At 38.1% G+C, this 25919-nt stretch overlaps 1 protein-coding gene across 1 annotated transcript; it reads left to right on the top strand.

The window, feature by feature from the left end:
- The first annotated feature begins 3 nt into the window (after positions 1 to 3).
- On the top strand, positions 4 to 25863 carry RWDD1 (RWD domain containing 1). The gene is made up of 7 exons (XM_047102794.1): positions 4 to 178; positions 8165 to 8230; positions 11320 to 11450; positions 16479 to 16622; positions 16969 to 17101; positions 17636 to 17698; positions 25571 to 25863. The coding sequence occupies exons 1-7, from the start codon at positions 106 to 108 to the stop codon at positions 25690 to 25692; spliced, it is 732 nt and encodes a 243-aa protein (XP_046958750.1). The 5' UTR covers positions 4 to 105; the 3' UTR covers positions 25693 to 25863.
- The last annotated feature ends 56 nt before the right edge of the window (positions 25864 to 25919 follow it).

Genomic DNA, 25919 nt, shown 5'->3' with positions numbered 1-25919 from the left:
CTGCGCCCGTGCGGCCGCGGCCTGCTCTCCCGGCGCGGCCGCGGTCCCTGCTGCAGCGCGCCGCCTGGGTGGCTGGGCGGTCCATGGGCAGCAGCGAGGGCCACGATGACAGATTACGGCGAGGAGCAGCGCAACGAGCTGGAGGCTCTGGAGTCCATCTACCCCGACTCCTTTACAGGTGACTTCCGCGGCTGCGGGCCGGGAGCGGCCCGGGGGTGGAGTGGGATGGGCCGGAGCCCTCGGCCTCCCGGGCCGGGGATGGAGAAGGAGACAGCGAGGCCGCGTGGCCACTTCGCCCGCTACTCTTCATCTTCTTCTCCCGACGTGTTCAGGCACTTAGGGGTAACTGCACAGCTTTTCCCTTTCTCCGCTTACTCCCTGAAATCTGAAAGTCCAGAAGAGGCTGGCGAGGTCCCTGGAGAGTGTCAGGCCTGGAATTGAGTCGAGTGCACTTTGGTTTCTGTGTAACTTAAGCAACCCGAGATTTAGTGAGAAACACGAAAACAGATACTCCCAAGTGGGCGTAGTTTTTCCAGAGCCACATTGGTGTCAGTTTTCACATTTTCACCTTTACTCGGGTAGAAGCTGTTTTTCATAAGATGGTGTTTTAAAGTTTATGGGATTCAGAGTGCTGTTCTCCAAGTTACCCAGAATCAGTTCTGAGAGTAGTATTGTCCCTGGAGTTTCTCGTTTTCTTTATATTCTGGTATTCTGCAAATGCCCAGTGAATGATGTGGCACAAATTTTAGCTCCACTGCAGATTCACAGGTTTTTAGGAAGGAATATTAGACATCTAGCCTAGATGTCTCTTGCTACAAGCAAGGCATCTAGGAGGCGCAGGAAAAGTGGCTTGCTTTGCGTCTGGCTAGCAAGTTAGCGGCAGAGCTGGTACTAAGAGTTAGGTCTGAACCCCCTTTTCTGTTCCTTCACGTTGCAGACATGTGGAACTTGGGATCTAGCTCCAGCTGAGATAAGGGGGAGCAGAAGATTACTTGATAGGTTGGGCTAATGTGAAATACTGAGAGGCTCATTAGGTGCATTTTACAGGGAGAGAATTTTTCTGCATTAAGCCTTGCTTCAGATGATTTTGAAAGTGCAGCAAGACGACCATATCAATACGGCTTTCTCCCTTTACACTTAGTGTTTGAGAAGTGATCAAGTAAAATTAATATGTGTGACCTAGGTTTGTGGGATTTACATTCCCCGTCCCTTCCTTTGACTGTTGTCCATCACTGATGGTCAGAATTCAGAATGTAAGGGATGTTTAACTCCAATCCCTCTCCCTTTCTTGTTTAGCTTAGTTTTTTTTTTTTTTAGCTCCACCTACTGCTTGCAACGGTAGCAAATTTTGTTCTGCTTTGCCAACAGGCAGATGTCTCTCAACTACCCCTGTATAGCTCCAGTCCTGTTCATGTTCTCTCTCTCCAGCAGTACAGCTGTGCTGTGAGGATGTTAAGGGGATGAGTGAAGAGGGGTTTGAGAGTGTCATTAACTGGGTGAGTGTGTATGGAGTCTGGCTCCCTTCTCTATCCTTGCTTATATGTCAATGTCTAAATAAAATAGAATGTAGGGTCAGTTGTCAGATATATTCTTAATCGTGACATTTGGTCATTTCTAGTACATTTGGAAATGTGATAGGCACTGTGTAGGCAGAGTTAAGAAAGCATAAAGATGTGCTATTCTTCTATGGACATAAGGTATCCCTTATTAAATACTGTGCATAGAAGCATTTTAAAAAGTGATCCATTTTTAATCCTAAACCAATCTTACGGTTCTTTCAAATTGTACTAAGCTCTGATGTAGTTCAGTGTGTGACATTCTTGTCAGATGCAAAAGCGTTTGAGGAATCTGAGCCAGGGTAATGAAAGACAGTTTACGAATCTTTGATGCCTTTAAGTATTCTGCAGCATCAGCTGAGCCCATCTGTCTCTAATTCCTACCAGCATTCCTGTAAACTTTGCAATAAGTAAATTAAAATAAGATGTTTTGATTTGTAGTTCTTCAGAAACTTTCCCTTATTCATGATTGTGTTGTTTATGAAACCTCTCAGGGAAAAGGCAGAGGAATTTGGAATACAATGCTTTCATGTTTGATCTTTTGAAATCATGAGGATTTGCAAGGTTCACTGTTTTATAACCTTCTTTTGTGTTGATGATTTCATATTTTCCTACCAGGTTTAAGAAAGAGCTGGCTTGTGTCAGTTTGCCAAGGAACACTAATTGGCAGCTTTCTAATTTCATTTTGAATCACATTTAATACTAGATTTAGTAAATGCTCATTGCTGTTGATTAAGGAGGTAGATATGCTTCCCCCCCCCCCCCTAGATAGCTTAGTGCTTGACAGAGAAGCCCTTGTTAAGCATGTCATGACCCCCTTGTGGATACTTAAGAGGCACAATCTCAGCCAGCCCACAATCCTAGCCACATAGACCTAGCCTGGCCCCAGAATTTATTTGCTTGAATATTTGCAAAGAACTTTTGGTCCAGTGTTGCATTTGTTGTGAATTATAACAAATCGTAATACAGTTTCTTCTTTTTGCCTGTTCTGTAGCTTGATTGCACATTGATCCAATCCTCCTAACAACTAGTCTTCCAAAATATAAATGGACTCTTCTGATACCACATTCTCCTTCAGTAGTGCTTCACTTGACAAGGCCCTGCTAAGGTAGTAGAATTTGGTTATTTCCATTTCTGTATCAAAATCTGACTATGGGGAATTTTGTTGAAACACATTGGTTGGCTTCAGGCTAACCAAAAGTCAAGTTCCCTTGAATCTGTTTGGTCTTCAAAAAGGGGTACATAATTCTGTATTTGCTTGTGTCAGTACCTCTAAATAGTATCCATGAGCACATAACAGTTATAATTGCATCTTAGAGATGGGGCAGTCATCTCTAAAAGTCATCTTTTAAGAGTAGTTTTTCTAAGACAGACGCTCCCTAAGAACCAAAGGGACTTATTTTAATATGGGCTGTCTGGTTCTTTGTGAAAACCTTGATGTCATTTGTGTATCCCTTTAGTGTACCTTTCAGCTACCATCTCCATTATTTCTGTCCTTAATTCTTTCCAGTTTACCATCATCTGCCCCACTGTCACTTAACATTTGTACTGCTCCTCCACTGGTTCCTTCTACTATGTGCAACAATCTTACTCTTTTTCTCAAAAATATTTTGATCCACTTACAGTAGTGGAAGTTGGTATTCTAGTGAAGGCTAATTTATATCCCAACTTACAGGAATGCACTGAAGTGGAATTATTCCTTCATGAGATCCTAGGTGCTGATGAATCATTCATCTTTGCAATCCAATTAAGTAACTTTCCCATGCCTTCATTAGTCTCCAGACTTGGAAATATCCATCCTTCCTTCCTTCCTCCCTTCCTCCCTTCCTTCCTTCCTTCCTTTCATCCTTTGGATTAGGTTCAGCTGTGACAGAAAACCTCAAATAACAGTGGTTTTAAAAAGGTGAAAGTTTTATTGCTCTTGCACATAAAAGATAGTTGTATAGCTCTAGTCCAGGAATTCCTCCGGTACCCAAGCTGCTTCTTAGTTCCCTGTAATTTCTAAGATGTAGTCTCTGCCTCATGGTGAAGATGCTCACATTCCTTTCCAGGCAGTAGAATAGATAAAGGAATGAAGGGGAGAAAAAAAAAGACAGCAGTTTCTTAAGGAAATTTCTTGGAAGCTGTCAAAGAACTTTTTGCTTCCATCTCATTAGCCGGAACTTTAGTCAGATAGTCACTTGGTGAGACCTAACTGGAAGGGAGGCTGGGAAATGTAGTCTTTATTCTGGGTGGTTAATATGCTCAGTTAAAAATGGTATAACTAGAAGATGAGGTGAGTAGATATTGGGGGATATTAGTAGCATTCTCCAATATGTTTTGTTGTTCCTGGATCACATTTTTTTTTTTTTTTTTCCTGTAATGGCAGCTTCGTGTAGTGGATATTATTAGCTCTGTGTCTTTGGACAAATCATATAACCTCTCCAAGCTTTGGTTTCTTATGTGTTTAATGAGGAGTAATGTATGTGCAAATATTCTATAACTGTTACAACAAATATAAGATGCTCTTTACTAGAAATTTACCATCTTAGTTGCTGAGTTTTTTAATGACGTGGCTTCATAATTCCTTGTCTTTTTTTTTTAATGTTTATTTATTTTTGAGAGAGAGAGAGAGAGAGAGAGAGAGAGAGAGCGAGCATGAGTTGGGGGAGGAGCAGAGTGAGAGGGAGACACAGAATCTGAAGCAGGCTCCAGGCTCTGAGCTGTCAGCACAGAGCCCGACGCAGGGCTCGAACTCACAAACCATGAGATCATGACCGCAGCCGAAGCCAGACACTCAACCGACTGAGCCACCCAGGCGCCCGAACAGTTTTGATTTCCATTTCCTTCAACTGCAGGGGAGCATGTAAATACCATCTTTAGACTGGCCTCAGAAATTCCTCTTTCTGTCCATAAACTTTGTACCCCTGCAGTTCTTCATTCCAGTTCTTTTACTGAACATGCCTCTCATCATGATTTCTCATGGATTAAGAATTTTTCAGCTTCTTGTCTGTCTTGCTACCTTATTCTATATTTGTCCCAAGGTCAGGCAGTTCAGTGATGTTCTTGCTAGCATCCCCAAGTCCTCATTTACCAAATATTTATTGTATACATTGTTAGAATCTCAGTCTAATGGGAAAAGACATCAGATAAGTAATTTACAACATAGTGTGATGATTCTTTTCCTGGAGGAATATATGGCATGCAGCCAGAGCATTAAGAAAAGCGGAGATTCTTGATTGTTTTGGAGAACTGATGGGTGATGAGGAGCTAACAAGTGAATGGAACTGGGGGACGGGGCACAGCATGTGCAGAAGCAGGACTCTGTGAAAGCAAATGCATTCAAAGCAAGAGTGGCTTTGTATTACTAGAACGTAAATAAGAAGTGAGAGTCATGGAAAGTGAGAGCTGTCGGGGAAGCAGAGGCCAGATTACAGAGGGCCTTGTTAGGGATTTAGATCTGATCTTGTAGGGCCAGTGGGGTCCATCACCCATTTCCTCCTGACAGAGCTACACAGACACATAGGGTACACTTTGTAGACACTGCCATGCTAGACCTGGATCTCAATAGTTGGAGTGGCTTCACAAAATAGACTTACCTTGAGTTTGTCTTGACCTCTCATGGTTGCTGCTTTTCTTTTTCTCTCTAGCACTTATTCCTCTTGTGTTTCTCAAATTTAGGATTCCTTACAAAGCTGGTGTTGGCCCTGTTTCTCTATTTTCTCTCTGGTGATCTCATTTAGTCTAATGGCTTTAGCTATCACCTCTGTGTGTATGACCCCAAATTAAATTCAAACTCAACTCTCTAGCTCCATTTGCCCGTTTCTGATTGCATATTGCATACTCACTGTCTCCAGTTGAAAGTTCCCTGTGTCATTTAAATATATCACCTCTGATCTTTCTTTTGTATTTTTTGTTTTTATTAGTGGCACTACCATCCTCTGACTGCAAATTCAGAATGTCATTTATCACCACCTTAGAGTCCTCCCTGTTTCCTGCTATTCCCATGGCTGCTGACCTAGTTCTGAACCTCATTAACCTTGCTGGGATGATTTTAATAGCTCTCTACTTTCATCCTGCCTCTAGTCTTGTTTCTGTCCTTCCAATTTATGCTCTGTTGCTAGACTTATCTTCCTACATTTAGAAGTACAATTCTGACCATACTGCTGCTGCAAAAAAAAAAATTGTTATTGTCCACAATGAAACTTTCAACTGTATTTTTTTAGTATATGTGCTGCCGAAGCGAGCACATCAACTGTATTTTTAACTAGTTTTCACCACGTATACGTTCACCAAATGGAATAATTTCTTGTTCCATATGTATTCCTTAAGCTTTCCCTCATTATGCCCTTGCTGCTGTGTTACTGTTGCCTACATTTTTCTCCATCTTTACTTACCAGTATGCCTTAATTCACAGCCTAGCTCAAATGACTTCTTTGGAATTTCTCAGCTGAAAAAAATATTTTCTTTTTACATGACACTCACTATTGTCTATTCAGTTCTTCCAGTTGCTAGCTGAATAACCTTGGGCAGATTATTTAAAGGCTCTTTTATCTCAGTTTCCACATCTATAAAATTGGGATGATGCTATATTTAATTGGCATTTTTATGTTTTATGTTTTAACATCTCTGAAATATGAATTTTTAAACATTTTTATGTTTTAACATCTCTGAAATATGAATTTTGTCTTATAATCAATTACATATTGTAGTTTAATTGGCAGATCTTTCTTTCTTAGTACATAAAGTAGGGTGCATCTCATACTTGGTGGCATCTTAAATTTGGTGAAATACGGTAACATTATAGAATCATGGTCTTGGTGTAAGAATTAAAGGATCTTTATGTAAATGTGTAGTATAACAGGCACAAAGTAATGCTTAATAAATGTTAGCTGTTGTTACTAGGAAACCCTTAAATTATAGCCTAAGAGAGTCCTAAAAATGGTAATAAGTTGGGATATCATTGGGTTGAACCCTTATTTCTATAGTTGTTATGTTTACATTTTATGACGTGTAAATGCTAAAGTTGGTCATGGAAAGAAATAGGAATGAAATATATCTAATATGTTTTGCACACATTTGTCAAAAAAAAAGTAGGGTCAATCCTATTATTAAAGCTTTATTATAATTAACTTTCAGGGACTTTTTAGCATGGGCTGGACTATCTGAGGCCTATTAAAATAAATTTGAGTCCAGAGGGGCACCTGGGTGGCTCAGTCGGTTGAGTGTCCAACTTCGGCTCTGGTCACGATCTCACAGATTGTGAGTTTGAGCCCCGCATCAGACTCTGTGCTGACAGCCCAGAGCCTGGAGCCTGCTTTGGATTCTGTGTCTCCCTCGCTCTCTGCCCCTAACCCACTCACATTCTGTCTCTGTCTCTCTCAAAAATAAGTAAACATTAAAAAAAAATTTGAGTCCAGAGAGGCTTATCTTCTTGACAAATGCTTTTATAGTAATCTTAGGTGTTCATCAGTGCTTCAAGTACAGTACTTTTAAACTTCAATTAAAATGAAGGCATATGTCTTGAAAACTTTATTGATCATGAATAATTAGGAAGGCTTCAGAAGTTCTTGAGTAGGAAAAGCTGAGTAGTTTCCTTGGTGACTTCTTCAGAGATCTCCTTGGTCTTTCATTTCAGAAAGAGTTTGTTGAGCTGCTACCAGCCTTGACAGGGGCCAGTGCTTCTCAGGGCTGGAGTGAGGCACAGGCTTTTCTCAGGGGCTCAGCAACAATCACAGGTGGCCTGGATTTTTCTTGTTTACTCTTCTAATGTTTCTGAATATAAATTTAATTTGATTTTGCTTTTCAACTTTCATTCCATTGTTTTAGCGCTGTTGTTTAGCCGGAATTTATTGAATTTCTGGATCTGCCAGGCACTGATCTAGGAGCTCTCATAGTATAGTATTCTAGTGGGGGAAGAGATGTAAACAGATACTGTAGTATCAAGTAGGCATCAGGCTATAAAATGGTATATAACACTTCCTTATTTATATAAATGTTGATTTACATGTCTTGACTTGCTTAACAAATTGTAAACAATTTGATGTTGGATTCATGGCTCATTTTGTAATTCGGTGAAAGATGGTAGAGACTCAATAATTGGTGAATGAATAAAGTTTGGTTCTAGGGATGATGGGGAAGAAAGAGGTAGAAAACACAAACTTTAACAAATTAATATTTACTGTTTGTCATGGAGATTCTGAATTATATCTTAGAGTCTATAAGTTTAAAAATTAGTGATAATACTGAATATCAGTGGGTAGTTTCTGATGAAAACATCAAACTTTTTTTGTTATTCCATTTTGGAAGTTTTTAGAATACAATTTTTTATGTATAGATGGAAATTTTGAAATAAAAGGTAAATTACTTACTTTAATTGGTTTGATAAAACTCCAAGAGTGTATCTACTATAGGTATTTTTTTTTTCCAAATTAAAGGTAACCCTAGATTTAAATAGAAAATTTATGAGTGTTTTATCATTTGAATGTTCTGTTTAGTCTGTATTTGTGGGAGTGGAATTACAGACTGGGATGTTTCCAGAACCTGGTAGTGATATTTTGCTAATAAATAAAAACATTTGCCTTAGGAAGCATCTTAATAACTTAATCTCTGTGTATATTTTCTTACAGTATTATCAGAAAATCCACCCAGTTTCACCATTACTGTGACATCTGAGGCTGGAGAAAATGATGAAAGTAAGTCCAACCAAAAATACTTGTGGTTTTCCTAAGTCACTCTCAGGAATGTAGTCCTGGATTGTATGTAGTCAGGATTATAGCCCTAAACAAGACTTCGAATGCACACATATTTCAGTGATTATGTGGTATTCCATTGAGCGACTTATTTTTCCATGATTGTTTTTCCTCTCTGGGCATTTAGATTGCTTCTTGGACGTTTGCTGTTATAAAATAGACTGAATAAATATCTCTCTTCATGTTTTTCTCTCTCTTTTTAGGATGGGTGTTGTACTGATGTTTAAATGTGTATATACATAAAGGCAGATAAAAGCCAACTGTAGAACTAAGACAAAGCAGCTATAAAACCAATAAATTAAAATTAAATAGATTGATTTAAACGTGGCAGATGTTGGGGGAGCATCTGAAGTTCATTTCCACTTTTAGTGCAGTTCAGTTAATATTGGAATTTGGTAAAAACTTCATGTAAGTTGGTGTTAACCCCAAGGATTTTTTTTTTTTTTAACATTAAGTTAGTCAATTAAAATTCTACCACTTCCATGAACAGTCAGTAATTTTAGTGGTATCATCTGATACAACTACAGTGATACCACTCAAATAGTGGTATCATTTGATAACTCTAAATCTGTCTTGTACAATTGAAAATGAGATTAGCACCGAGATATTACTAAAGTCTGAATTAAAAGGATGTTGGATATAGTCATTTACTTATATATGTATTTATATATATGGGTTTTATGTATAGAATCTCAAATACAACATGAGTATCCTTTTATATTTTGTTTGAAATGTAAATAAATACATAGAAGATACTTTAACCTATCTTTTTAAAAATGCTTCTAAGGTGGGGTGCCTGAGTGGCTCAGTCAGTTGGGTTTCCAACTCTTGATTTCAGCTCAGGTCATGATTTCACGGACGTGGGATCAAGCCCCATGTCGGACTCTGCTCTGGGCATGGAGCCTGCTTGAGATTCTCTCTCTGTCTCTCTCTCTGTCTCTCTCTCTGCCTCTCCCCCACCTCCAAATAAATAAACATTAAAAAAATACTTCTATGATACTTTAAATATCCCCAAAAGGAGACAGTGGTCTCTTTCTGATGGTGGGATTGTTATTGATTTTATTTTTCCCTTAATGTATTTCTAAATTTTTTATAATGAATATCTATTACATCATATAGTAAAATCAATAAATGTTTTAAAAAGTTCTTATTCTAACAATAAAATTAGAAATATATTAATTAAAAAAAGAGAAAATGCCAAAAGACACTGTATCCTTACTGACTTGATAACGGTGTTTCTTATATCCATTGACTCATAAAATTCCTTTTTGACATCATACACAAAAATTAAAAGAAAATCTCAAACCTGCATATTTTAAGGTTTTTCTTTTTCCCTTTCATGGAGAGGAATCTGGATTTGAGTTAAAATTATCAAAATTAGGAGGTTTTAATAATCAAAATGTGAGTTATGGTGTATCTGGGTGGCTCAGATGGTTGGGTGTCCGACTTCAGCTCCGGTCATGATCTCACGGTTCATGAGTTCAAGCCCCACGTTGGGCTGTGTGCTGACAGCTCAGAGCCTGGAGCCTGCTTCAGATTCTGTGTTTCCCTCTGTCTCTGCCCCTCCGCCACTTGTGCTCTGCCTCTCTCTCTCTCAAAAATAAATAAACTTAAAAAAAAAATTAAAATGTAAGTTATAAGAAAGACAAAGTATAGACAAAGGATCATTGTGATTAATAAGTTTTAACACAGAATGTTAAGCACTGCTGCTTAGTTGCAAATTGCCTGGTGGAATTGAGAATTCACCAGACTGGGCTGTAGAGAGATACGTTGCACTGATGTGCCTGTGAGAATCTCACTCCTATACAAGTGTCAGATGTATGCATGACACAGGTGAAAAGAAGTGACAATGTATAGATGAGTCAGGTTAAAAGTGTCTCAGACAACCTCTCAAACCATCCAGTTCAAAACCATGTCATCTAGTAGCAACCCCTTAACAATGCCCTGCTAGCATTGTGCAGATAGAAATAAAGACTCCAGGGCTAACACCAGATCTTCTGCCCTGGGAACTGGCTCTGGTAGGGCCTGACAATGAGCCCAAGTTAGTACTTCTTCTTTTTTTCTGTTTGTTTTTGTTTTGTTTTAGATTCAAGTTAGTTAACATACAGTGTAGTGTTGGTTTCAGGAGTAGAATTTAGTGATTCGTCACTTATATATAACACCCAGTGCTCATCCCAACAGGTGCCCTCCTTAATGCCTATCACCCATTTAGCCCATCCCCCCCCCACCTCCTCTCTATCAACCCCCAGTTTGTTATCTATATTTAAGAGTCTCTGATAGTTTGTCTCCCTCTCTGTTTTTATCTTATTTTTCCTTCCCTTCCACTCTGTTCATCTATTTTTCTTAAATTCTACATATGAGTGAAATCATATGAGATTTGTCTTTCTCTGACTTATTTTGCTTAGCATAATATACTCCTGTTCCATCCACGTTGTTAGGTAGTACTTTTTCTGTGTGTTATATTCTGTGCCTTTTGTTTGTCTTAAGGAGGATTTATTTATTTATTTATTTATTTATTTAATATTTATTTTTGAGAGAGGGAGAGAGAGACAGAGTGTGAATTGGAGTTGGGTGCAGAGAGAAAGGGAAACAGAGAATCCAAAGCAGGCTTCAGGCTCTGAGCTGTCAGCACAAAGCCCAACGCGGGGCTTGAATTCACAAACCACAAGATCATGATCTGAGCCGAAGTTAGATGCTCAACCGACTGAGCCACCCAGGAGCCCCAAGGAGGGTTTCAAAAAGAGAGGCTTTTATTCATTCTCTTTCTTAGACATGCAATATGGTAAAATACTCGTAAGTAATAAATGTATTTCATGTGTTAGAGGTGATTTTTTTTATTCCCATGATTTATTTTCACTTATCTTTGTGGTATATGTTATTTATCCTAGATTATCTGTCTGATTTCATGCAGGAAAATCTGTTGTGCTACTTTTCATTGACACATTGTAAATTAATGATTGATTCAACAAAGATGGTGACCTCTCTGCACTTTACATTGTAAGAGATTCATTTTCAAACTCTTATGTCTTTAGCTGTCCAGACTACCCTCAAGTTTACATACAGTGAAAAATACCCAGATGAAGCCCCTCTTTATGAAATATTCTCCCAGGAAAATCTAGAAGATAATGATGTCTCAGACATTTTAAAACTATTAGCATTACAGGTAAGGAAATAAGTTTTGTAATAGCATTTTTTTTAACTGGCATTAAAGAGTATACATTAATTTTAAGAGTTAGAAAATGCTATTAAATATGTATAACCAGTACACTGAACAGGGAGAATTTGTGATGTATCTGTTTATATATATATATATATATATATATACACACACACACACACACACACATATATTCATATATATATATATATTCACAAATATTTTTAGTTTTTGTGTCTCATTATACATTTAAAATTTGAGTAAGAAAAGTTGTGCCTATATCCTGGTTTGAAACCCAGTCAGCCTCATGACTTATAAAGTATATTTTTAAATGTTTCTTTATTTTTGAGGCAGAGAGCAAGTGAATGCATGTGGGGGGGAGGGGCAGAGAGAGGGGGACAGAGGATCTGAAAACTGGCTCTGCACTGACAGCAGTGAGCCTGATGTGGGCTCGAACCCACGAACCAAGAAACCATGACCTGAGCTGAAGTGGGACGTTTAACTGACTGAGCCACCCAGGTGTCCCCTCATGACTTTTAGTTAATAAAGTATCTAATAGGTACTTTAAGTTTAAATGCAGTTTTGATGTGGTTCTCAGAATTTCCAGTCCCATGTATGGTTAAAAATTCTGACTTTAAAAAAAACTAAAATTCCCAACCCCTCTGACCTGTTGCAGGCTAGTTGCTTGTAATCTGGGGTGAGGACTGGTGATTGTTTTGTTTTGTTTTCTTCTTATCTTTCCTTCTCCCCAAGCTTATAAGCAGCAACAAGGGTTTATGATCCCTCTGAGGTGGGGGGTGGGGGGTGTGGGTGTATGGAAGAAAAAATGGGTACTGGAAAGTTCTTGGCTAGTTCTATGGTGGGATAGGCTACCTGCAGTCTGGTTTTAACCAGTATTTAAAGCTCTCTCTTGCTTGGGTAAAGAGTTTTCACGGGTTCTTCAAAGTAGGAAGTAGGGAGGACAAATAAAATCTTAACTCCACCATGTTATAAACAGAAGTCCTAGTACTGTTTGTTTCTTCTAACAAGAGTTGACAGAAGCCCTGTCTATACCTTAAATGTGACTGGTATATTTCAAGGACTGTTTGTCCTCTGAATGCTGATATTTGAAAAATATCTGGAGCTATTAGAGAATGAAAAGTAAAAGAAGATATATTAAACATGAATTTATGCTTATCCTGGGCTGTGTTCACTCTGCCACTCAGTATGAAATTATACTAATTGTAATATTTGGCTTAAAATGCTTCATTTTAAGACATTGCAGAGAACCTGGGATACATGCTTGCTTATATTCAGTCATATACTAATGTAAGTTATTTGATATGAGTGATTGCTTTCTGTGTGTTTTATATTTTTATACTCCAGCTCCTTCCTTTCAGAAAAGTTTTGATCTGTTTCTCCTACTTAGCTGAGATCAGATGTACTGAGGGAATATTTGTACTTTTTCTCTCAAAATAGTATTGATTTTTAGTTATCAAAATAATAAATTCATATTATTAAAGCTCCAGAAAATACAGAAACTCATGAAGAAGAAAATTAAAAATACTCTTCATCTTACCAGTGAGGTAGAACTACCTATTAACATTTTGGTATGATATAGTTCCAGACTTTTTTCTTATGCTTATATTCATAATACCCCTCTTCTACCCCAATTTAAATCATTCTATACATAATGTATCATAATATCCTTTTTTTCACATAACAATATATGTGGGTATCTTTCCATTTAAGTAAACATGTATATGAATCACTTTTTATAACCGCATAGAATTTCACTATATGTGTAATTATACACATCTTTTTTGAAACAACTTAATTACTTCTCATTTTTGCCTGATTTAATATTTAAGTCTTTGAACATTCTTTTTAAAAAATTTTTTGTTGTTAATTTTTTTTTAATGTTTATCTTTGAGAGAGAGAGAGGAGAGCACGAGTGAGGGAGGGGAAGATAGAAAGGGAAACATAGAATTCGAAGCAGGCTCCAGGCTCCGAGCTGTTAGTACAGTGCCTGACGTGGGGTTTGAACCCACGAGCTGTGAGATCATGACCTGAGCTTAAGTTGGATGCTTAACTGACTGAGCCACCCAGGCACCCCTTAAATTTTTTTTTTAACGTTTATTCATTTTTTGAGAGACAGAGACAGAGTGTGAGTGGGGGAGGGACAGAGAGAGAGGGAGCCACAGAATCCAAAGTAGGCTCTAGGCTCTGAGCTGTCAGCACAGAGCCCGACATGGGGCTTGGACTCACAAACCGTGAGATCATGACCTGAGCCGAAGTCGGACGCTTAACCGACTGAGCCACCCAGGTGCTTAAATCCTTAGAGCAGAGTCTCCATTGAATCCTTAGTGCCTGGCACATAGTAGACACTTAGCTATTTTCTGAATAGATGAAAAGTATATTATTGATGAGTATACTAGCTCAGTGTTTTCTATAAGTAAGATTACTGGATTAAAGGTTATGCCTACTTAATTTTATACACACTGCCAAATTGACCTTCAGAATGATTGTGCCATGTTATGATCTCATTGTAGCCCTTGAGGTGTCTGCCTCCATCTGCTAACATTAGGTTTTTTCATTTGGAAAGAAAAAATGATGACAAGATGGAAGATAGTGTAGAATCATAATTTGAAATTCTTTAGTTAGTAGTGATAGGGAAATCTGTTGTGTGACTTCTAGTTTTCTAGTTCCATGAATGATTCTTTTTTTGCTTTTCTTTTCTTTTTTTAATGTTTATTTTTGAGAGAGAGAGCATGAATGGGAGAGGGACGGGGGTGGGGGGGGAACAGAGGGTCCGAAGTAGGCTCTGTGCTGACAGCTGTGAACCCCATGCGAGACTTGAACTCACGAACTGTGACATCATGACCTGAGCTAAAGTCGGATGCTCAACCAACTGAGCCACCCACATGCCCCCTTTTTTTGCTTTTCTATTGGAATACTTAGGTTGTTAAAAAAGAGATCCTACTGGGATTTGTTTTTGAAATGTATTAAGCATTAGATTAAGTGACTTAAGGCAGACACAGTCCTCCCTATAATAGATTTTATGTTCTGGTGAGGAATGTGGACTAGCACATTGGAAATTATTATTCTATGTGAAAAGTGCTGTGATGGGTGAAGTACAAGATTATCAGAGTGGACATAGGCTTGAAGCACTGGAGAAGCTTTCAAGAGGAAGAGTTTGCCAGGCAATAAAGAGTAGAGTTTTAAGGTAGAGGAGCAAGCTTGTTAAGTGTCATGTAAGTGAGAGAGAAGAGCTCATTATTTCCTTCCAGAACTTCAGTCATACTAAATTTCTTGAGCTTAGAAATTTGGGGTTATTGATACTATATGATGGAACTAAAGCGATTCATTCCCTAAGGGTCTTTTGAACTATTTTAAAACTGTGGTCTTGCTCCTGGTGGGTTTGGGAAACTATTGAGGGGTTTTAACGAAGAGACTGACAAGATCAGTTTTGGCTGTGTACTGAGTGGCCAGAGAAGTTGATGTCAGGGGTGACAAGACCACAGGTTTTAAGAAAACCTGTTAGGATTTTCTTGTAATATTCCAAGTTGAAGTTGATGGTGTCCTGGGTTAGGGTAATAACCGTGCTGATAGAGAACAGTAGGCAGACTTAAATGATATTTAAGAATAGATTAGAGGTAGTGATAGAATTTATGATGTGATGTGAGTGTTCATGCCGGGTGGATGGTTGGTTCTCTGAGTTAGAGAACCCAAATAGGTTTTTTGGAGAAGATGATGGTTTCAGTGTTGACATGCCTTTGGGACATCATATTGCTGTCCGCTGGGTAGTTTTAATATGGATTTGGTCTTTGGGAGAGAGGTTTGTTTAGTGTCAGATTTAGAATAGTTAGCATGGACAGACACACCATAAGAAAAGCTCCAGGGAAGAGAAGCTGGCTTGAAGCCTTGTATTCACAGAGGGCCCAGGAGATGAAATACCTACTCAGATGCTGCTGAGTCCAGCCTGTCAAAGGAATGTTTGGAAATCTCTTCTGCTTCTAGGATTAAGGTTCTGGCTTGTATATTTTGGAATTTTTTTTTTTTTTTTTTTTTTTTTTTTTTTTTTGCACGTGTGTCTTGTTTCTGTGGATAAGCAAGGTATCTTGTTTTATTTTATTCTGCTTTGAAATGACCACCTTCCGGATAGCTTTTGAATTGCAGTTGACCCTTGAACAACACAGAGGGTTAGGGTCACTGACCTTCCACACAGTCGAAAATCTGCGTGTAACTTAGGACTCCCCCAAAACTATTAACAGACAGGAAGCTTTAACTATAACATAAATAGTCAATTAATGCATATTTTGTATGACATATGTACTACATGCATACTATATTCTTACAATAAGCTATAGAAAATTTTATTAAGAAAGTTATAAGGAAGAAAAAATACATTTACAGTACTATACTGTATTTATTGAAAACAAAAATTGCATGTAAGTGGACCCATGCGATTCAAACCTGTATTGTTTAAGGGCAACTATAGACCCCTTTCATGAGTTGGAGAGCTTTTATATTTGATTTTAAGCCATGTCAAACTGAAGAAAAAAAAGGTAGGTAAAGATAAATCACAAAAGTACCTACATTCTTTATTATTGTATATTAGAAAATCACTTTGGCCTCAAAGTTCAGTTTATTCCCATAGCTCTTAAAGTACCTCAAAAGATCTAAAATCATGAAAATATGCTAGAAAACTCATATTACTAGCTGCTGTAGGAAAATGTTTTCTGAATTCTATCTACATTTGTGATTATTTAACAGAATTTAGTAAAATGTCTGTTTTAGGTTAGTTGTAGCAAATTACCTATCTTTTAAAATTTAATATATAATTATTCATCTACATGTATATCTGTGCTCACTTCTTAAATGATCATTTATCCAAGTGTCCGAACTTACGGTGCAACTGAATTAGTAATCATATTATAAATGTATGGGATTTAGTGATAACAATGAAATATTTTTCATTGTTTAATTTTTTTAATTTTTCTGAAAAGCATGTTTCTCACTACAACCTTTGTTTTGTTTCTTTTGGTTACATAGGCAGAAGAAAATCTTGGTATGGTGATGATCTTTACTTTAGTGACAGCTGTGCAAGAAAAATTAAATGAAATAGTAGATCAAATAAAAACTAGAAGAGAAGAAGAAAAGAAACAAAAAGAAAAAGAAGCGGAGGAAGCTGAAAAGGTATATTATAAAGCTGGGTTTTCTTTCATTATTCTTTTAATCTTTTTGTTTTGTTTTGTTTTGTTTTGGTTAGTTGGTGGGTTTGGTTTTGTTTTTGTTTTTGTAAATTTCAGTACATGTTTTGGCAATCACAAAATAAAAGTAAATTTTATTTAGGCTTTACTAAGTAAAATGTTAGAAGTCCCTCACTGCATTGGTTACATAGCATGAGTAATTAATTAATACTCATAATTATTAGAGCTCATGCAGGTAAAATTGAGAACTATACATTATTTTTTTATAAGTTACAATTCTGTTATAAATTATAAATGTCTCATCTGGCCACATGTCTTTTTTATTTTCTAAGCAATTATTTCATGGCACTCCTGTTACAATTGAGAATTTCTTAAGTTGGAAGGCCAAGTTTGATGCAGAACTCTTGGAAATTAAAAAGAAACGAATGAAAGAAGAAGAGCAAGCAGGAAAAAATAAATTGAGTGGTATGAGACTCCCTCCCCCAGACTTTCCCTCCAGTTATCTAATTCTTACACAGCAAGATGATCACATAGACAAATTTCTTTAAGAAAAGAATGTACTTAGGGATCTAGGACAAAAAGAAGGCATTCTGTCTACATGATGATATTTCTTTGTTTATAATTACAATTAATTTTTATGGCTTATCTTTGATCTAAATATTACAATGGATAGATCATGAGATACAGCTGCTATATGACCTTCAGAATCTGACAGGCATTAGGAGTGGTAGAGTCCAATGCATTTGTTTTTCTAGGACTCTAAAGCAGACTGGGTTTTCACTTCTTCCATTTTAATGCAAATACATATCACATGCTTCTTAGCTACTTACTGAGTTGATACATTTATTAGAAGTTACAAAAATAAGTTTTCAGACTTGTTTTCTTGGATTAGTATACTTTTTAAAGGGTTTGGGAAGATGGAGGAAAATTTGGAAACATGGGAAACTATGGAACATAGAGGAAAGGTATGTTTAAATTAAACATACTTATTTCTTTTAGGGAAACAGCTATTTGAAACAGACCATAATCTTGACACATCTGATATCCAGTTTTTGGAGGATGGTAAGATAATGCTAAAATTCCATGTGTGTGTAATCCACTATTTTTAATATTAAACCATGAAAATCAAAGTTCTAACTTAGTGTAAAATTTTTCTCCAAAGACTATAGTCAAATACATTTTGAAGAATAAATTGTAATGTTTTATCAATTTATACACTAACCTATAGCAATGTATTTTTTAAAGTTTTCTGGTAAGTTAAACAACATCAAAGATAGCCGTAAATAGCTATGGTTACATTCACCTCTAATAACTAGTAAACCAGGCCTCTGTAACACCCGATTTACTCAAATTTCTAGTATCAGAAATCTGTGGAAACTGTATTTCATGGTCATGGGACTTTATAAAAACCTCAAATCTGAAACTCCTCATGCCTTCTAACCAAAAATCTTAAATTTCATACAATTCTTACTATCTGGAACATTTAGTTCCTTGTGCTTTCCTTCTTCTTTTTATCTTAGACTTTACTCCTTTTCATTTTTCTGTCCATCCGTTATTCATCCATACACAGATATTTATTGCACCCCTAGTATAAGCTAAGCATTGTCCTAGCTGCTGAGGATATAGCAATATCGACAAATTTCCCTGCCCTCCTAGAGCTTATGGCCTTTGTGTGTTTCTTAAACCGGGCTCAATACACAGTCACACTTCTGATAGCATCCTAGAGTTCTTCACTTCATTAGCCTTCTTCATGCCTGTCTTGCCAGTTGGGTACTACAGCTTCTGGTCTTTCAACCTTGTTCCTGGACTAGCTCCTGGAAAAGGTTAAGAAGCAATGTTGAGGTACCCCTGGGGTGACTCAGTCAGGTAAGCATCTGACTTCGGGTCAGATCATGATCTCAGTTCATGATCTCATGGTTTGTGAGTTCGAGCCCCACAGTGGACTCCATGCTGACAGTCTGGAGCCTGCTTGGGATTCTATCTCTGTCCCTCCCCTATTCGTACTTTCTCTCTCTCTCTCAAAAAATAAATAAACTTCTAAAAAAATTAAAAAAAAATTTTGTTGTGGCCTCCCTGCTAAGTCGTGTTTCTTTTTATTTTATTTATTTTTAATTTAAATCCAAGTTCATTAACATACAGTATCATAATAATTTCAGGAGTAGAATTTAGTGATTCATCACTTGCATATAACATCCAGTGCTCATCCCAACAAGTGTCCTCCTTATTGTCCCTCACCCCTTTAGCCCTTCCCCCCACTCAATGCCCCTTCAGAAACCCTTAGTTCTCTGTATTTAAGAGTCTCTTATGGTTTGTCTCACTCTCTGTTTTTATATTATTTTTGCTTTCCTATGTTCATCTGTTTTGTATCTTAAATTCTACATATGAGTGAAATCATACAATATTTGTCTTTCTCTGACTGACTTATTTTGCTTAGCATAATACAGTCTAGTTCCATCTACATTGTTGCAAATGGCAAGATTTCATTCTTTTGATCACCAAGTAATATTCCAGTGTGTGTGTGTGTGTGTGTGTGTGTGTGTGCGCGCGCACACACACATGTGTACACCACATCTTCTTTATCCATTCATCAGTTGATGGACAGTTGGGTTCTTTCCATACTTGGGCTGTTGTTGATTGTACTGCTGTAAACATGTGCCTTTTCGAAACACCACTCCTGTATCCTTTGGATAAATACCTAGTACAATTGCTGGGTCGTAAGGTAGTTCTATTTTTAATTTTTTGAGGAACCTCCATACTGTTTTTCAGAGTGGCTGCACCAGTTTGCATTCCCACCAGCAGTGCAAAAGAGTTCCTCTTCCTCCGCATCCTTGCCAAGATCTGTTGCCTGAGTTGTTAATTTTAGCCATTCTGACAGCCGTGAGGTGATATCTTGTTGTGGTTTTGATTTGTATTTTCCTGGTGATGAGTGATGTTGAGCATCTTTTCATGTGTCTGTTAGCCATCTGGATGTCTTCTTTGGAAAAAGTGTCTGTTCATGTGTTTTGCCTGTTTCTTCACTGGATTATTTGTTTTTTGGGTGTTGAGTTTGATCAGTTCTTTATAGATTTTGGATACTAACCCTTTACCTGCTTTGTCATTTGCAAATATCTTCTCCCATTCTGTCAATTGCCTTTTAGTTTTGCTGATGGTTTCCTTTACTGTGCAGAAGCTTTTTATCTTGATGAGGTCCCAATAGTTCATTTTTGCTTTTGTTTCCCTTCCCTCGGGAGACGTGTAAGTTGCTGTGGCCAAGGTCAAAGAGATTGTTGCCTGCTTTCTTCTTTAGATTTTGATGGCTTCTTGTCTTACGTTTAGATCTTTCATCCATCTTGAGTTTATTTTTGTGTATAGTGTAAGAAAGTGGTCCTGGTTCATTCTTCTGCATGTCGCTGTCCAGTTTTCCCAACACCATTTGCTGAAGAGACTGTTTTTTTTCCATTGGGTATTCTTTCCTGCTTTGTCAAAGATTAGTTGGCCATATGTTTGTGGGTCCATTTCTGGGTTCTCTATTCTGTTCCATTGGTCCATGTGTCTATTTTTGTGTTAGTACCATACTGTCTTGGTGATTACAGTTTTGTAATACATCTTGAAGTCTGGAATTGTGATGCTTCCAACTTTGATTTTCTTTTTCAGCATTACTTTGGGGTCTTTTTCTGGTTCTATACAAATTTAAGGATTAGTTTGTTCTAGCTCTGTGAAGAATGCTGGTGTTATTTTGATAGGATTGTATTGAATATGTAGATTATTTTGGGTAGTATCGACATTTTAACAATATTCTTCCAATCCATGAGCATGGAATGTTTTTTACATCTCTGTGTCTTCAGTTTCTTTCATAAGCTCTCTATAGTTTTCTAATGTATAGATTTTTCATCTCTTTGGTTAGGTTTATTCCTAGGTATTTGATGTTTTTTGGTGCAATTGTAAATGAGATTGATTCCTTGATTTCTCTTTCTGCTGCTTCATTATTGGTGTATAGAAATGCAACCAATTTCTGTACATTGACTTTATATCCTGTGACTTAGCTGAATTCATGTGTCAGTTCTAGCATTTTTTTTTTTGTGGAGTCTTGGGTTTTCCACATAGAGTATCATGTTGTCTATAAAGAGTGAAAGTTTGACTTCCTCCTTGCCAATCTGGATGCCTTTTATTTCTTTGTGTTGACCGATTGCTGAGGCTAGGACTTCCAACACTATGTTGAATAACAGTGGTGAGAGTGGACATCCTTGTCGTGTTCCTGACCTTAGAGTGAAAGCTCGTGGTTTTTCTCTGTTGAGGATGATATTAGCGGTGGGTCTTTTCTATATGGCTTTTGTGATCTTGAGGTATGATCCTTCTATCCCTATTTTATTGAGGGTTTTTATCAAGAAAGGATGCTATATTTTGTTGAATGCTTTTTCAGCATCTCTTGAGAGGATCATGTGGTTTTTATACTTTCTTTTATTAATGTGATGTCTCATATTGATTGATTTATAGATATTGATATGTCTGCATCCCAGGAATAAATCTCACGTGATCATGGTGAATAATTCTTTTAATGTATTATTGGGTCCAGTTGGCTAGTATATTGTTGAGAATTTTTGCATCCACGTTCATCAGGGAAATTGGTCTGTGGTTCTCCTTTGTAGTGGGGTCTTTGGTTTTGGAATCAAGGTAATGGTGGACTTGTGGAGTGAGTTTGGAAGTTTTCCTTCCATTTCTATGTTTTGGGACAGTTTCAAAAGAATAGGTATTAACTCTTCTTTAAATGTTTGGTAAAATTCCCTAGAAAGCCATCTGGCCCTGGACTCTTGTTTGTTGGGATATTTTTGATTACTAATTCTATTTCATTACTGGTTATGGGTCTGTCAAATTTTCTATTCCTGTTTCAGTTTTGGTAGTTTATATGTTTCTAGGAAATTGTCCATTTCTTCCAGATTGCCCAATTTGTTGGCATATAAACTGCTCATGATAGTCTCTTGTCTATATTTATGCAGTGTAGGTTGTAATCGCTTCTCTTTCATTCTTCATTTTATTTATTTGGGTCCTTTCCTTTTGCTTTTGATCACTCTGGCTACGGGCATATTAATTTTGTTAATTCTTTCAAAGAACCAGCTCCAGGTTTCATTGATCCGTTATACTGTTTTTTTGATTTCGATATCATTGATTTCTGCTCTAACATATATGTGTTAAGTCCCTGGCTGCTATTTCTTCCTGTTCTTTCTTTTGGGGTGAATTCCTTTGTTTTGTCATTTTGGAGGAAGAAGAAAAATTAATAAAATAAAAAAATTAAAACAAGAAAAAAACAAAGGAAGTTAGATCCTAGGTGTGTTTTGGTCTGCTTATTGAAAGAGGCTTGATAGAATAGGGACAAAAGGGAAAGAAAAAAAAAGTAAGAAATTTAAAAATGAAAAATAATTTGTGTAATAAAATAGAATAAGATAAAATGAAACATAATAAAAAATTTTAAAAAATAAAAACAAAGTAAAATAAATTTTTCTCTTTCTGCATCTAAGAGAGAGAAAGAAAAGTAAGAAAAAAGAGAACTATTTAAAAACAGAAACAAAGAAAACGAACAAATAAATTATAACCATCCAACAATGAAACACTAATGAAACTCTAACCAGCCAACAATGAAGCTTGTGCTATTCTAGGGGATGTGCTTGGAGGGCATTTGGCGGGGCTTGATGTAATGGCTCCGTTCTCCGCTAGGTGGTGCTGCTTAGGTTACTGGGGTGGATCTGCGTGGGTGCTCCTGGGAAGTGGAATTGGCTTCAGCCAGCTCACCAAGTCTCTGGCGCGGGAACTTTGCATTCTCACCAACCTGCCATCAAAAACTCCTGTATCTCAGGCCTCCGTCCACTTCCCGCCTCTACCCTGGCTGTTTGCTTGCCAGGTGGCAGGCACTTCCCTCCAGAGTTTTATCTCAGATTAGACTGTGTTTCAAAACCACACGCTTGAGAGACTCCTGTGGCTTGGACCTGCACTAACTCTGGAGGAGGGTCTCACTGAGCAATGGCCGGGTGCCTGCTTACCCCAGAAGATGTTCGTGCGATTGCACGGCTGCAGAGGTTCAGAGATTAAGGCAAATGCAGCATGCAGCTAGGGCCAGTTTTCACTGCAGTCTGGTGTCTTTGTCCCAGTATCAGTGACTGTGACTACTCTCCAGGATCTGCTGGGATCTTTTGCGTATGGGGAGGCGATATGGCTGCTACCAAATGCTCTCCAAACAGGAGAAACACTTCTCCCTGTGTGGGACACAGGCCCCTCAGACTGCACTGCCTGCTCCTGGGGATTCGCCCTGCTTCCTCACCAGAGCAATGCCAGGCACCGAGCTCTGGAACTTGAGATTCTGCGCTGCACTGTTAACAGAATCCTGGTGGTATTGACACCCTCTCCTTTCTCCCCATGAAGGGTTTAGGTGAACAGATTTCTTATTCAGTCCCCTGTGAATATTTTCACTCTTTCTTTTTCTCTCTAGCTACTTTCGGGGAAGTGCTTTTCTTGCACAATCCTGATGTGCTGCACTCACCCCCTTTCTTTTTCTCTTCCCTCTCTGCAAAAATAGCTCCTTACCTTCCGTGGCTTTTCTCTCCCCAAGTTCACCTCTCCTGTACCACATACCTGCCGATTTCTGTGGGTTACTTTCTGCAGATTGGTGCATTAATCCTCAGATAAATTTCCTAGGTGTTCAAAATGATTTGGTGCTGATCTAGCTGTGTTTCAAGGACTGAGACAAGCTCAGGGTCTTCATGTGCTCTGCTGTCTTAACCCTTCCCCCCTAAATCATAGTTTTTAACCTGAGCTGGACCCTTAGGGACACTCAGCATTTTGTTTTGTATATTTTATTGCATTCTGGTTCCAAGATATTTGTTAGTCTCAAACAAACAACTCCCCCCCACCCCCCAAACAAACAAACAGACCCAGCAAGGATATCCGCATCTATCCCCCTCGCATGTTACTAGCTTGTTTTTCTCCTCTGTTATTGAGAAATTCTGGAACCAAAAAGCTGTGTGTGTCTCAGTCTCTCTTACACTTTAGAAGTTTTACTGTCTTCACTCATTCTTGACTCCTTACTGTGTCTAACAGATCAAGTATCTCTTCATATCCAATCACTCACCAAAAGCTGTTTCCTCCTGATGTGGAGGTTTTATCATTTTTTACCTGGGTGTGTGTTGTGGTTTCTTACATTGCCTCCCTGCTCCAGTGTCTTTCTCTTTTACTGCCTTTAGTCACTGCCCCTGAGCTGACGTTCCTAAAACTCATGTGTAATCATGACACTTCTCTCCTTAAAATCTTTTGAGGATTCTCTGTTGCTTAGAGGAAAAGGTTGGCCTATACAATCCTTCTGTTTGGCCTTCATTTATGATATCTCTAGGTATTTTTCCTCAAGAATCTTTTGTTCCGGTTAGAAGTATTCAAAGCCTTATTTTTCTTTCTGCCTTTGCATATACTTCTACCTATAGTTGCTTTATCTGGCCGCTTTTCTTCTTAGTGAGTTCAAATTTATTGTAAAGATATTTCAGATGTCATCTGTTCTGGGAAGCTTTCCCTGCCTCTCCCCGAGAGAGTGAGTTATTCTTTGGCCTGTACTTAACAAAAGTATATTTTCTTAAAAAAAAAAATTTTTTTTTTAACATTTATTCATTTTTGAGAGACAGAGAGCATGAGTGGGGGAAGGGCAGAGAGAGAGAGAGAGAGAGAGGGAGGGAGGGAGACATAGAATCCGAAGCAGGCTCCAGGCTCTGAGCTGTCAGCACAGAGCCAGCATGGGGCTGAAACCCACGGACCGTGAGATCATGACCTGAGCTGAAGTTGGACGCTTAACCGAACGAGCCACCCAGGCACCCCTACAAAAGTGTATTTTATTACTCAGTTGCTCATAGGCATGAAGCAAGACTCAATGTCAGTGGACTAGAGTCTCATAGGAAAGGAAGATGAAGAATTTTTGGTGATTTAAGTACTGTAATATCTGACCTTTATGTACTTCAAACTGAAAAGTAAAGATGTTTAATGCAAGGCCTATGTATTGCTTCCTGTAGGACTCAGACATTTGGAATTTGAGAAAGGCATACTATTAGTTACAATGGGAACTGAGTGAGAGCGAAGATCAAGTTATACCTATCAATTAAATAGCAAGTAGAGTTGATGTATGTATCTGCCACTGTTGGAAGAGATAAACTGGTACAGGCACCATTGTCAGTAATAATCAACTTTGTAAATCCAGGACATATCATCATCTCCAACTTATAAAATGCCTCGTCATAAATAACTCATTCTAGGAAGGCTTTTTTTATAATGGGGTTTTTTAGAATTTGAACTGGAAGCAGGAAGTTGTTTTTAAAATGTGTCTCTTCTGAGGTGCCTGAGTAGCTCAGTCAGTTATGTCCACCTCTTGATTTTGGCTCAGGTCACGATCTCATGGATTGTGAGATTGAGCCCCGCATCAGTCTCTGCGCTGACCATGCGGAGCCAGCTTAGGGTTCTTTCTCTCCCTCTCTCTCTGCCCCTCCTCCACTCATGCGCATGCTTTTGCTGTCTCTCTCCAAATAAATAAACATTTAAAAAAAGGGGGTGCCTGAGTGGCTCAGTCTGTTAAGCGTTCGGCTTCGGCTCAGGTCATGATCTCGTTCGTGGTCCATGAGTTAGATCCCCGCATCAGGCTCTATGTTGACAGCTCAGAGCCTGGAGCCTGCTTTGGATTCTGTGTCTCCCTCTCTCTCTGCCCCTCCCCCGCTCACACTCTGTTTCTCTCAAAAATAAACAAACATTAAAAAAAAAAAATTAAAAATGTGCCTCTGCTGCTTAGATCATTGTAACTATGATTTGCAGTAGTAGTTTCAGATTTCATCGCTGGCATCTCACTGGCACATTTAGAAGTTTGTTTGCTATCGCCAGTGCGTTACATCTTTTACTCCTGAGCATAAGACTGAAGGTGAAATGTTTTGTATTTTACAGCTGGAAACAATGTGGAGGTAGATGAATCTCTGTTCCAGGAAATGGATGACTTGGAGCTAGAGGATGATGAGGATGATCCGGACTACAATCCTGCTGACCCAGAGAGTGATTTGACTGACTAATGGACTATCCGCATCCGCAGAGAGGCGTGACTGCCACAGCATCTGTGGCTGTGCTTAGGTGTTGATTTTTCTTTCTTTTTTTCTAAGAAAAAATAATTCTCAGGAGAATATTCTTCTGATAGCTTTCATCATTGAACTTAATAAACTGACCTTAAAATTTCAAATATAAAATGTTGAGTCCCTCTTATTGTTAGGAGTAAGGTCATATATATAACATCATGTAGCGT

Source organism: Lynx rufus, unplaced genomic scaffold, assembly GCF_022079265.1.
Source record: "Lynx rufus isolate CCGP_SWC_20201006 ecotype Redwood Valley unplaced genomic scaffold, mLynRuf1.p SCAF_6, whole genome shotgun sequence".
NCBI lineage: Eukaryota > Metazoa > Chordata > Mammalia > Carnivora > Felidae > Lynx > Lynx rufus.
This window is presented reverse-complemented; position numbering and strand designations above follow the sequence as displayed.

What these genes read in the sequence shown, in the direction of transcription:
- RWDD1 (XM_047102794.1), top strand. Translation starts at nt 106, where the DNA reads ATGACAGATTACGGCGAGGAGCAGCGCAACGAGCTGGAGGCTCTGGAG. An exon ending in AAGCGGAGGAAGCTGAAAAG is followed by an intron (nt 16,623 to 16,968) that starts GTATATTATAAA and finishes TTATTTTCTAAG; the next exon opens with CAATTATTTCATGGCACTCC. An exon ending in TATCCAGTTTTTGGAGGATG is followed by an intron (nt 17,699 to 25,570) that starts GTAAGATAATGC and finishes TGTATTTTACAG; the next exon opens with CTGGAAACAATGTGGAGGTA.